The sequence below is a fragment of the Ascaphus truei genome, unplaced genomic scaffold (genome assembly GCF_040206685.1).
Source record: "Ascaphus truei isolate aAscTru1 unplaced genomic scaffold, aAscTru1.hap1 HAP1_SCAFFOLD_97, whole genome shotgun sequence".
NCBI classification, from domain to species: domain Eukaryota; kingdom Metazoa; phylum Chordata; class Amphibia; order Anura; family Ascaphidae; genus Ascaphus; species Ascaphus truei.
In genome coordinates this window covers 696620-710384 of record NW_027457309.1, presented here as the reverse complement: position 1 = coordinate 710384, position 13765 = coordinate 696620, and the positions used below count along the sequence as shown (strand labels likewise).

Sequence of the window (13765 nt, the reverse complement as noted above, 5' to 3'; positions counted from 1 at the left end):
GCCAATGGAAATAGAGTGTTTGACGTAACAGTGAGGTAGCCTGTGACAGTAATTTCTAAATTCAGAATATTGGAGTTGAATCAACATCTGTGTTTTCCAGCATTTATCACTCTGAATATGATACTGATGACATTTGGGAACTATTTTCATCATACCATGAGTTTCAAGATTTTGTCCTTCACAGAGTAACAGAGAGAGAAATTGTCCAACAGTCCTTTCAATTCTTACTAACTCTACCTATCATTGGGTTCTAACATTCTAAGAACATCAACTTATGCTAAATAAACAATTCTTACAGTAAGTATGATCAATATGTAATTGTTTATTCAGATATAGTACCAAACTGTGCTACTGAGATAACATTCATTTATAAATGTAAGCAGCACGTCACTCTTCTCCAGACTTTTTCAGCTTCATCGCTAAAAAGAAAAACATTCTTAGCAAATCTTAAAATCATGTCCCTAATCCTCAATGACCTGATTAGGAGTCTATGTATCAAAGCAGAGTAAAGTGTGTGCTTTGAAGCTATTTTTTGGAGCAGAGCTGTGACATATTTAAGAACAGTTTTAATGCAGAATCTTTGGCATCACCAAAAGATTTGGCAGAATTTTTATGGCAAACAAAAGCGGAAAAATTATGTAGAGACGCAGCATGTAATAAATATCATTATAACATGTGCATCATGCAACTCTCCCCAACTCCTCCTACTGATACTCCGCAAGTTTGGGGCAAAGGGGGGAAAATGCTTTGATACTTAGGTGCAGAATAAAACAGCGGTTTTGTGCCAACATTGGCTTGATATACAGATGCCTTTGGTGGGAAATGTAAAAACGGAAGTGTGTTAATCTTAAACTGTAACAAAATAGATGTATGCCTAAACTGAAATGGGAGTCTTGTGCACCAACACAAAACAGTTACAGACTATGGGACTTATTTTATACCGTGCGGAAAGCCCCAATTACTAGAACAGGGCTTTCAGTCTTGTAACTGCAGATTGGCGCTATTCCACTTTATAGAAAAAGGCCATATGTCTACGTATTTCTAATACATTCAGTAGATTCCACCAATAATTTCAGAACTAAACAATGCATTTGAGTTTCTTTTATAATGAATCGAACAAGTAGGTTACTGAAGTTTCAAACACAAAAGCTACTAGAGCTGGATAATAACTTAACCTATCTGTTTTTAAATAAAATATGGTTAAACCTATTTTTTTTTATATAACTTGTATTTTATTAAAGTATTACATTGGGGGAGGAAGAGAAAATAGTGGTTATAGATATGGACACTAGGGGAAGGGAAAAGGGGAGGAGAGACTCATCAATCAATATCTTGTACATTTTCTTTTTTATTTCAATCTTTTTTTATTGGAAGTATATAAACAAAGATACAGGGTTGTCATGAGCACATGACTGGAATGGGTACAGATAGTTTCCAATAAACATTTTTTCTTTCCTCCCCTGTCCCCAAGGGTTGCATCCTAAGAAAGAGATAGAGAAAGGAGGAGGGGGGGTGAGACAAACAGACAGAGAAGGGGAGGGAAATAGGGGGGAGAGAAAGGGGGAGAAGCACCCCCCGGCAAGGACCTTGGCCGGCCCTGGGACATCTTGTACATTTTCATATTCATATTAGCATAGTATTTTTTATATTCTGCAAGATACTAAGATCATCAGGTTTCCTTTAATGCATTTTTTGTATATTTCTTTCCCATCTAGTTGCCTATCAAATAGTTTATGTTGTCAAAAGAGAATAGAACAAGAGAGAATAGAACATAGTACAGCAATCACCCCATAGGGCCTCATCTCCCTATCCATGGATCCTAGGTCCTGTCAAATCTTTTAGTAGTACTGTTTGTCTCAGGAGAGATGTTAGTCTCTCCATGAGCATTACTCCATCAATGATCTGTTATACTATTCTTAGTGATGGGATAATGTGGTTTTTCCATGCTGCTGATATTGCACATCTTGCAGCTGTTATAATGTGAGAAATCAATCCATATGTGTGGTGATTTACATTTTCTACCGACTTAGCTAGAATGTATATCAAGGACATATTTTTAGCTCTATCGTTTCTTCTATGATTCTCTGGATCATTATCCAGTATCTCTGGATTATAGCGCAGAGCCACCAGACATGTGCCATGTCTCTGATTTGCAACATTTCCTCCAGCCTAGTCCTTATATTGGGGGGGTGGGGAGGGGGAAATCTGTTCTTGTCCATGAGGGGTTGGGTACCATCTAAATAAAAGTTTGTAAATGTTCTCTTTTGTCATCAATGCAGACATCGGTGCAGATCAATGTCTTTGAGGCATTGTCCCAGATATCCTCCCAAATCTCTCTTGCAATTTCTATATTTAAATCATCCACCCATTTTCTCATTTGTACATGATCAGACATTTCTCGATAAATTTCCAACGCTATATTTCCCTTGTCTACATATTCTTTTGAAAAGTGTTAATTCTGGGAATTCTAATTTATCCGAGATATTTTTGATAAGGATTTACCTCTCTGCATTAAGTCACCTATACTTACTATATTATAATTTTTCCAGGGGAGGGATTTGGATTCTCAAAGATTGGGATGAGTTGGGAGGGTGAAGCACATAGCTTCCATTTCACTTTTGTTTTCTAGAATGAACGTCAGTACATTTAGTATGGGGAGTTTCTGTTTAGGACATTTTCCTGTATTCATCCAAAGTATGGAAAGCAGGGACCATGGTTTGGAGTATTGTGATTCAATTTTCACACAACAGTCGAGACTCGGGTTCACATTCCACATCACAACCTTTGTTACCTTTATCGTAGTAGACCCGTTTAGTCCATTTGAGGGCTTTCTCAGTGTCCTCTCATTGCATCTGTCTTAGCTCCTCCCTGACCAAAGTGAGAGCTTTGTAGATCTTTTATGAGAGGTCATTTGTATTTTTCTGTTCTACTGTAAACTTACAATTTTTTCCATTAATTCTTCTGTCAATTTCAATTTCTCCTTCCTTCTCGAAGAGTTGCTAAAGAGTTTACTAATCCCTTATTTATTTTAAAATAGTCCTCTAAGGATGTCTTTATTCTCGTCTCTACCTCTGGGTGGTTTAATAGAGTGTCGTCTAGACGCCAGTGGTTCTAGTTCATCATCATTGAAGCCTTTGCTGTGTGTATTATATAGTATATGCAAGTGATCCAATGCTAGGTAAAAACCATCTCTAAATCATCATTGAAGCCTTTGCTGTGTGTATTATATAGTATATGCAAGTGATCCAATGCTAGGTAAAAACCATCTCTAAATCATCATTGAAGCCTTTGCTGTGTGTATTATATAGTATATGCAAGTGATCCAATGCTAGGTAAAAACCATATTTGAATGCTGTTTTCTGTCTACCCCTAATCAAATTAAGTGTTGCCACCTAGGCAGGGAACACCCTGTGTAGAAAACCATTTGTTTGAATGTGCCTCAGATGTGCTAATTAAGCAGACAGAACCACGCTGTCAGGTGACTTTTTAGGCCTATATAAACCCAGTCAGAACAGCTAGTCTGCCTGCAGCCCATATCCAAGTGGCCCATTATAAGTGGCATGACTACTGAACAACTGAAGTTTAAAAGGAAGTTCAAAAAAAGTGAGGAAGAAGTGGACACCCCATCTGGCCCTGATTCCTGCATTTGAACTACGCTGGAAAGGAGGATATCATCTATACCAGACTGCATCATTACTGCTGTGATGCTGCCTTTACCATTTATACTGTATTTGCTGTGACTTCACTTCTTCTCAAATTATGCACTTCTTTTTACCAGCCTCAGTATGTCTCTAACTCCATTCATATATCTCCATCTCTCCTTCCTTCACCACTTCTCTGTTCACATGAACTCCTTTCTTACCTGCGTCCTCTGACACCACACAGCTATATCCCCTGCACTAAAACACACACCTACAAATCCTCCTCACACATTCTCTTTCTATCCATGCTTCTCCTCCTTGCTTCTGGGGATATCTCTCCCAATCCTGGTCCCTGTCTTATTCCTACATGCGCTCGTCCTCGCCTGCCAACTGCAACCTCTACTCCTTCTGGTGTCAACCCCTCCAACCTCATACCCATCCCCTGCCACCCTCCCTCCTCTCTCCCTTTCTACTGTGCCCTTTGGAATGCTCGCTCCCTCTCTAACAAGTTCCTCTCTGTGCATGACTTCTTTCTCTCTCACTCCCTGCTTCTCTTTGCTATAACTGAGACCTGGCTCACTCAGTCTGACTCTGCTCTGGAAGCTGCCCTCTCCTATGGTGGCCTTTCCTTCTCCCACACTCCGTGCACTGATGGCAGGGGTGGAGGCTTGGGGCTCCTGCTCTCCTCTCTCTGTCGTTACCGAACCCTTCCTATTCCTCCCTCTCTTGCTTTTCCCTCCTTTGAGGCTCACACTGTCCAGATTTTCTCTCCTCTCCCTGTTCATGTGGCGGTCATCTATCGCCCACCTACCTCTACTCATCCCCCTTCTGCCTTTCTCTCTCACTTTGAATCCTGGCTCTCTTTCTTCCTCTCCTCAGACTCCCCTGTTCTTCTCCTTGGGGACTTCAATTGCCACATTGATGACCCCTCTCTCCCTTGGGCTTCCCGCTTTCTTTCTCTAACCTCTTCTTTTGGCCTTCAACAGTGGACTGCAGCCAGCACCCACAAGGATGGCCACTACTTAGACCTGGTTTTCACTAAGAACTTCTCTCTCTCCGATTTCTCCTTTTCCTCTCTCTGACCATCATCTCATCTCATTTTCTCTATCTCGCTTCTCCCCTTCTCCACCTCCATCTACACCCCGGTTCTGCAGAAACCTGCGCTCTATTCACTTACCTGACTTTGAGTCCACTTTACGCTCCTCCCTCTCCTCTCTCAGCTCTGCTACAGACCCCGACAGCCTGGTCAGGAACTACAACTCTGTCTTGTCCTCCTCTCTTGATCTACATGCCCCACTTTCTCTCTGCCGCACTCGCCCTTCTAACCCTAGACCCTGGCTAAATTCCCACACACGCATGCTGCGTTCCTCCACTCGTTCCTCTGAACGCCTCTGGAGGAATTCTCACACTCTCGCAGACTTCCTTCACTACAAATTTATGCTATACTGTTTCAACTCTGCCCTCTCGCAAGCTAAACAAGCCTACTTTTCAGCACTAATCAACATGCACAAGTCTAACCCACGCCGACTGTTCTCTGTCTTTGATACTCTACTCAAACCACCCTCAGCTGCCTCTCCTTCCTCCATCTCCGATCAGGACTTTGCTGACTATTTTAAGGAAAAGGTGGCATCCATACGTCAGAACATCCCCTCTGTTTCTTCTTCCCATCCTACACCTCTTCCTAACTCTCCTCCTGCCTTCCTTGACTCTTTTTCCACTGTCTCAGAGGAGGATGTGTCGCTGTTGATCGCCACTTCTCCCTCTACCACTTGCCCTCTTGACCCCATTCCCTCCCATCTCCTAAAACCACTTGCTCCTACTATAATCCCTACGCTCACATACATTTTTAACTCCTCCCTCTGCTCTGGAACCTTTCCATCCTCCTTCAAACATGCAACAGTCATACCATTACTCAAAAACAGCAAGCTTGACCCTACCTGTCTTTCTAACTATCGACCTGTCTTCCTCCTGCCTTTTGCCTCTAAACTCCTTGAACGTCTTGTATTCTCTCGCTTGCTCCATTTTCTCAACACCTATTCTCTCCTAGACCCTCTACAATCTGGCTTCCGCACTGCTCACTCCACAGAAACAGCCCTCACTAAAATAACTGACGACCTCCATGCTGCCAAAGACAGAGGTCATTACACTCTGCTCATATTACTCGACCTCTCTGCAACATTTGACACCGTGGACCCCCCTCTTCTCCTTCACATTCTCCATACTCTTGGTATTCGGAACAAAGCTCTATCCTGGATCTCATCCTACCTCTCCCATCGTACTTTCAGTGTCTCGTCTGCTAACACCTCCTCCTCTATTGATCTCTCTGTGGGGGTACCCCAGGGCTCTGTCCTGGGACCTCTTCTCTTTTCTCTGTACACACTCTCTCTAGGTGACCTAATAACATCTTTTGGGTTTAAATATCACCTCTATGCTGACGACACACAAATATACTTTTCAACACCTGACCTTACACCTGCTATACAGACCAAAGTTTCTGAATGTCTCTCTGCTATATCATCCTGGATGGCCCTCCGTCGCCTTAAACTCAACATGGCTAAAACAGAGCTCCTCATACTTCCTCCCAAACCTGGCCCTACTACCTCCTTCCACATTACTGTTGGAACTACGATCATCCACCCAGTAGCCCAAGCACACTGCCTAGGGGTCACACTCGACTCCTCTCTCACATTCGCCCCTCACATTCAAAACATTTCTAAAACTTGTCGCTTTTTCCTCCGCAATATAACAAAGATACGCCCTTTCCTCTGTTGCTTGACTGCTAAAACTCTGACTCAGGCCCTCATTCTCTCCCGTCTTGATTACTGTAACCTCCTGCTGTCCGGCCTTCCTGTCTCTCACCTGTCTCCCCTACAATCTATCCTAAATGCTGCTGCCAGAATCACTCTACTCTTTCCTAGATCTGTCTCAGCATCTCCCCTCCTGAAATCCCTCTCCTGGCTTCCAATCAAATCCCGCATCTCACACTCCATTCTTCTGCTCACTTTTAAAGCTTTACACTCTTCTGCCCCTCTTTACATCTCAGCCCTAAATTCTCGCTATGCACCACCCCGACTCTTGCGTTCTGCTCAAGGATGTCTTCTTTCTACCTCCTTTTTATCTAAAGCCCTCTCCCGCCTTAAACCTTTTTCACTGACTGCCCCACACCTCTGGAATGCCCTTCCCCTCAGTACCCGACTAGCACCCTCTCTATCCACCTTTAAGACCCACCTTAAGACACACTTGCTTAAAGAAGCATACGAATAGCACTGTGAACATTCTGAAAACATGATACATAAAGCTTGGCCCCCTGCAGACGCACTTACCAGAACTCTCTCCTCCTGTCTCTGTACGTTCTCCCTACCTACCAATTAGATTTTAAGCTCCTCGGGGCAGGGACTCCTCTTCCTTAATGTTATGTTTGTCTAAAGCACTTATTCCCATGATCTGTTATTTATATTATCTGTTATTTATTCGATTACCACATGTATTACTACTGTGAAGCGCTATGTACATTAATGGCGCTATATAAATAAAGACATACAATACCATACAATACAATCTTGACGAATTATGTTCTAAAGCAGGGGTGTGCAAAGTTTGCGCTGCCCAGCGCTCGCACCCCCCCTTTCACAGGGTTCGGCGGCAAATGACACAGCAGGTCATGTGACGGCACGTGACCCCGCAGCAGTATTGACGCCCGTTGCCATGACGAAGCATCACGTCACATGGCCCCACGGCGTCATTTGACGGCGTGTTGCCGAAGACAAGGTAAGTGAAATAGGAGATATTACAGGGGCCTCATGCGAATCCCCGGGAATTTAATTAAAATGCCTCGGGGAAGAGTGTGGGACCTCTGCAACCACGGCCCCCCCCTAGAAAATCTTGCGCACCCCCCAGTTTGCACACACCAATTCTAAAGGTTAGGTTTATGGGGTCATGGTCAGACCAAGTTATTGGGCCTATGTCCATTTGAGATATCCCCTCGAAAATATCTTTAGAGACTAGTATAAGGTCCAGCCTAGAGTATCAATTATGAGGTGCAGAAAAACAGGTGTAATCTCTCTGACTCTGGTGTGTTGCCCTCCATGAGTCTATTAGGGAAAATTCCTTAATTATTTCTCTGAAATGTTTTGCCATTTTAAATAATAACTATTATAACATTTATAATAATTTTCTCATATAATAACGCTTAATAGGTTTGTCCAGGTATATTTATTTATTACCATATATATATGGTGTCCTTATCCAGGGCGCTGTACATTAGTTAGTTCAGACACCATCTATGATTTTTGGTGCCTGAGCCACAGAGAAATAAAGTGACTTGCCAGCCATTGGGCTCGGGACAGTTATCCCTCGTCGGCGGCGGTAGCATGGTTGCCTTAGGCTGAGATTATAGTGCGCGCTTGAGCGCATGCATGCGCATGGTGTGGTGCGCTCCTGTCGCTCAAGCAATTTCTGCACATACTATTTCAGGCGTGGTGGTGTGTCTATGATGTCATGATGTCATGAGATGTGGGTAACCGGTGCATCAAAAAAATTCAAGTCCCAATAATAAATTATAAATTCTTCCGTTAGGACCACTCCAATGTTATAGTGAGCAGCAATAAAACACCCTAATAGGGCTAAGGGACTAGTACCTACACTACCGACACGATTTATACGAGCAGGGCTAGTTCCGCAAGCCGGGGGATGCCCCGGCTTGCTAGCCCCACTCCCTCGGCGTGCCGCGCGTCACCGATGCGCGGTCACGCTTCATCGGCTGCCTGCGCCCTCTGCGCGCATGCCCAGGGCTCCCCGAGGGAGCCCTGGTGTGCCGTGATCTATGGGACGGCGGTGGGGGGTTCCGGGGGGCCTGGCGGACCCGGAGAGGCGAGGGAGAAGCCCCGATCGGAGGGCCGCTCCTCCGAGGCTTCGGCGCGCGTTCGGGACACCCCGGCGCGCGCCCGGTTACTGTCGCGGCCGAGACCGGGCAAATGCTCGAATAAACTCGGCCGCGACAGTAGTGCTGACAAGCACAATAAACAGTACATACTGATGCAGCCACCAGTATTAGAACACTTACCTGAGAAATTCCTGGGAGATTCTGGGGCAGTCTCACAGTAAATGCCTCAACATTTCTGTAAAATTCTTAATGGCCCATTGGATTAACACAGCAGGGGATCCCTGCAGTACCATTCAGTTTGCAGGGACCCCCTGCTGTGTTAATCCTATGGGCCATTAAGAATCTCACAGAAATGTTGAGGCAATTTTGAGGCATTTACTGTGAAACTGCCCCAGAATCTACCCAGGCAGACTTCTAATACTCGTTGCTGCATCTGTAGATTGTCCCATCCATAATAATATAAAGAGTAATAATATGCAAGGAAAACTCACTTTTAACTTCCAGATTTCTTCAGAAGAGCAGTCCCATCGGGTATCCTTAACAGCGTGCAATCCACCAGCCAAGGTAAGTAGAGAGTAGGTAAACAAAAATCAAGGTGTATTGATAAAGGGAGCACGGCCCGAAATGCGTAGGTGTGGATTTTCTGTGTTGTCCAGGGGTTATGTTTGATCCCCTTATTTAATAAAGGAACCTTTTTTTGCCACCATGAGCCTCCTTCACTATTTTTAGGCAGTGCACTGCCTTTGTTTACCTACTCTCTATGATGTCACAAAGCTGGTTTGCCATAATTGGCTGAACCATTCACGCGACACAGCCATCGCTTGAAAAGACACATTTTTTGCCTTTTCAAAACGCGGTCGCGACATCACGCTCCATTGTGCACACGCACTAGGGGCAGCCTCTAAGGGATCCTGCAATTTGTACGTAGTATAATCCCTGCCTTAGATTTATTGTATTTAGCGAATACAAGACGTTCAAGGAGTTTAGAGGCAAAAGGCAGGAGGGAGACAGATCGATAGTTAGAAAGACAGGTAGGGTCAAGTTTACTGTTTTTGAGTAATGGCACAACTGTTGCATGTTTGAATGAAGAGGGAAAAGTACCAGAGTAGAGGGAGGAGTTAAAAATGTGTGTGAGCGTAGGGATTATAGTAGGAGCAAGTATTGTAATCGACACCCCTGACGAAGTAACACGATAGTTACGAAACACGTAGGGTGGAGCTTATCGGTGACGCCACTGCGTGCACGTAGGGAGAGAGCAGCAGCATAGTAGTGTATCATCGGGGGAAGGATCTTATTGCAGTCGTGGCCACGAGAAGGAGGGAGGAAGGGATCCAACCCCAGCTACTAGTGTATGCAGCTTGGCACCTACAGGCAGCGAACAGCACGTTGTAAATGGTTTTATCATCACATTCCAAATGTGAGTGTGACACCTTGTGGTGTTTTGTTGTGTTTTTAAATACATTTTATATCAGCGGTATTTGCACCATGTTTGTCTTCTATATCCACTGGGTACTCTTAATCTGAGTTCCAGAATAGATACCTGAGGACAGAACATGGTGCGGAGTGATCCAGTGTGTTCTGCAGTGACCTGTCCCAAGATAAAGATACCAATCAGGGTCCATTCCCTACAGCCTTTCTGTAAGTAGCTACACTACCGACACACTTTATTAGAGTGTGGCCGGTACCGCAAGCCGGGAGATTTCCCGGCTTGCTAGTGGCCCCCCTCGGCGTGCCGCGCGTCATAGACGCGCGGTCACGCGTCTTCGGGAGCGTGCGCCCCCTGCACGCGCGTCCAGGGGCTCCCCGAGGGAGCCCTGGTGTCCCGCGATCGCGGGACAGCGGCAGGGGGTTCCGGGGGACTCGGCAGCGGTAGGGAGAGCGCCCCGATCGGAGGGCGCTCTTCCGCTGCTTCGGCGCGCGCCCGTCACTCTCGGGCGCGCGCCAGGCTACTGCTGCGGCCAAGAACGGGCAAATGCTCGAATAAACTTGGCCGCAGCAGTAGTGGCTGGGGAGAGGAGTTTCCATTACTCAGAGGGTACTGCGCAATGGTTCTTTGTTTTTTGTATTCCATCTCTGCAGAGCATCAGGATTAGAGATTTGGAACAAGAGAATCTTCCATATAGAAAAAAGGACAGTGTGAACGGCACTGTCCTGGATTCCAATTTTTCCACCCTCCCCTTTGATTCTGAAGGAAGGACTGGTATTCTCTTTTTTTTGTTTCAAATTTTTTATTAGGCATATATAACATTTTACATTTATCATCGACTTCGCATTATTTAGGCCTAATACAGATTTTCCTCATTTTGTCTTGGGAGGGGAAGAAAGCCTCAACGTCCCCCTGGCCCTTCAGGGCCTGCCGGGGTGGCGCGAGTGTGGAAACAGAAAAGGGATAAGAAAGTGGGAGGTGGGGAGAGGGGGGGGGAGGGGGGGTAGGGGGCATTGTTCTCCTTCTCCTCGGAGTCCACAGCACGGGTCTTTGTTGTATCATGGTAACCCTTTTTACTGTTATGGGGCATTTCGGCGCAGGAGAGCCATATGTGTTAGCCATGGGTCCCATATATTATTGAATGAGGTAGTAGACCTCTTCAAAAAGGCAGATAGTCTCTCCATCTCCATCACCTCCTGCACCCTTTTTACTATTGTTTGTTTAGAAGGGGGAGACATTTTCTTCCAGGCAGCTGCCACCGCACATCTAGCCGCCGTAAGAATGAAGGAGACTAATTTGCCTGTTGGTCGGTCAAGTGTCTCTAAGGGTCTGGCCAGCAGGTAGGTCAGCGGGTCAATGGGTATTGTGAGGTCTGTGACTTCTCTTATTAAATTTTGTGTAGTTTCCCAGTACTTCTGAATTTCAGGACATGTCCACCAAATATGAGCCATGTCCCCCTTTTGACTGCAGCCTCTCCAGCACAGATCGGAGGCCAGAGGGTAGATTTGATTTATTCTAACTGGAGTGAGATACCAGCGAAACAGTATTTTGTATATATTTTCTTTGATTGTGGTACATATAGAGGTCCCTGAGGCATTTTCCCAGATACTTTCCCAATCCTCTCGGTCTATAACTACTGCACCGACACACTTTATTCGAGCAAATACCCGGTATGTACCTGGCAGATACCTGGAATGCGCCGCTCCTCACCTCTGACAAGCCCCGTTGCGTTTGCCTTCCCAGCCTGGGTTCATGCCTGGCTGATGGGCGGCTGATTTGTTAAATGATAATGATTAGGATTTAATAGGCTGCAATGCTTCGCGTGTCTACCAGATGGCATAAATTCATGAATTGTAATGCAGTATATATATATATACTGTGCAGTATTGCAGCCAGCGGGAATAAAATGCTTCAATCCCTGCCTAGAAAATAACCCAATATACTCGGGCAGAAAACAGTCACAAACCTCAATACACCCGGGTATACCCGAATTCGTGGGACTAGCCGAGCTCGAATAAAGTGTGTCGCCAGTGTATATCCAATTCTGATGCCCAATGTAGCATATAGTCGTGTGTGGGGGCTTCTATGGCCCTCTCTAGTTCTGCACAAATTTGCATTATTAGACCTTTCTGGTGAGCTGTTTCTCTACAGAGCCGCTCGAAGCCTGTGAGAGGGGGAAAATTCCAACGTTGGGGATAATGTTTGAATGAAGTGCCGAATTTGTAGGTACTTGAAGACGTTCAGCCCTACTATTTCATATTTGGTTTGTAAGTTTTGATAGCTCAGGAACTCTCCGAAGCTCAAGAGGTCGGCAATCGCTCTGATATTTTTGGCTTGGAATTGATCAAATTGTCTGGGCTCACATCCAGGAGGGAATTTCGAATTTTTATGAATTGGTATAAGTTGGAATTGTGGTGTTGTGAACTTATATTTGAGTTTGCTTTTCATCCAGGTCTCCCATGTGTGTCTCATTGGGCCTAGTTTGAATTTACTATTCTGCATGTCCTCCTTGCTCAGGGACCAAAGGCAGGCCGGCAGTGAAGGCGTCCCGGCATATTGTGTTTCTATATCCAGCCAACAATATTGATTTGGGTTAGCATTCCAGACTACCACCTGTCGCAGTTGGGCAGCCAGGTAGTATCTTGTGATGTCTGGGACTCCCATTCCTCCTCTCCCCCTTGAGGCCAAGAGAACTGTTCTGGAAACTCTGGGTTTTTTTCCCTGCCAAATAAAGTGGAAGATTAGTTTTTGGATGTTTTTCAATTCTGAGCCAGGGATGTGGTTCGGGAGAGTCTGAAAGTAGTATAACAATCTAAGGAGTATATTCATTTTAATCGAGACCATTCTCCCGATCCATGATATCTGATATCCTCCCCATTTCTCTAAATCTTGTTTGATTTTATGGAACAAGGTCGGTGGAGGGGGGGGTTGCATGGGGGGGGCCTTCTGGCTCTTAACTTTTGTTATCCGGTTTAAACTTTAAACATATTAACCTTAACATCAACATTAACATCAGAAAATATTGTTTGATAGTTTATGTGCTAGTGCTGTGATTGGAGTAATACTCCGGATCGTTCTCCGTGGCGCATTTGCACTGTTCAAGTTCCCTTCGTGATGGTAGGAATCTCGGGAGGCCACTGGGGGGGGGGGGAAGTGTGGGGGGGCCTTCCATGGCCGGGGGGGGGGGGTTCCATCATTGTCTTAGGGTCTGATATGGTAATGGGTGACTTCGGCCCTGTGCTGCCGTGGCACTCATTGTTTGTGGCTGGTTTCTATTGGGACTCGTTATGTTCTGGTTAGGCCTGGGTTGCCGTGATATTAGGGCCTTCTGTGCCCCACAATGCTGTGTGGAAAGTAGTACTCACAGTTACCGGATTGACCGCTGATCCCCCAGTGAAGGGGGGGGGGGGGGGAGACACGGAAGGGGGTCTCGGTTCACAGGTTGAGTGCTCGCTTTCTCCACTACCGTGGGGATGTTCCGGTCGTCGGGGCCACCCGGGAGGGGAAAAAAAAGGTGATATATTCCGGTACTCCATCACGCAGGTGGAGCTTGGTTCCTCCGCTCCCCTATGTCGCTGGATTGGACTTTGGTGTCGGTGCTGCCGGTGTGTGCACTCATCGTCGTGGGAAGGGTCAGCCGCTGGTGCTGTTCCGGTGAGTTGTTGAGTGCTCTGCGAGGGCCAGATGTACGCTCTCCCTTCCATCTGGCTTCCCGTTCATCAGGTCCCGTTGCCGGTGTCATCAGCTATCTGGTCGTCGGGGAGCAGGTATGCAGGGGGGATCGCAGGTGTCTTGGGGGGGGGGGGGGAGGGGGAG

The 13765-nt window shown here is 45.9% G+C and overlaps 1 protein-coding gene across 5 annotated transcripts in view; it reads right to left on the bottom strand.

Annotated features, from left to right (window-relative positions):
- Nucleotides 1–303: 303 nt before the first annotated feature.
- The window catches only part of LOC142486596 (leucine-rich repeat-containing protein 37A2-like), a 176660-nt gene continuing 163198 nt past the window's right edge, over nt 304–13765 (bottom strand). For 3 of the 5 annotated variants that reach the window (XM_075585188.1, XM_075585189.1, XM_075585190.1), the window contains one exon: nt 305–419. In XM_075585188.1, the coding sequence (XP_075441303.1) occupies nt 388–419 (32 nt within the window). In that variant the 3' untranslated portion in view covers nt 305–387. Of the gene's footprint in view, nt 420–13765 lie in introns of all 5 variants that reach the window. The other 2 variants (XM_075585191.1, XM_075585192.1) reach the window with 1 other exon arrangement.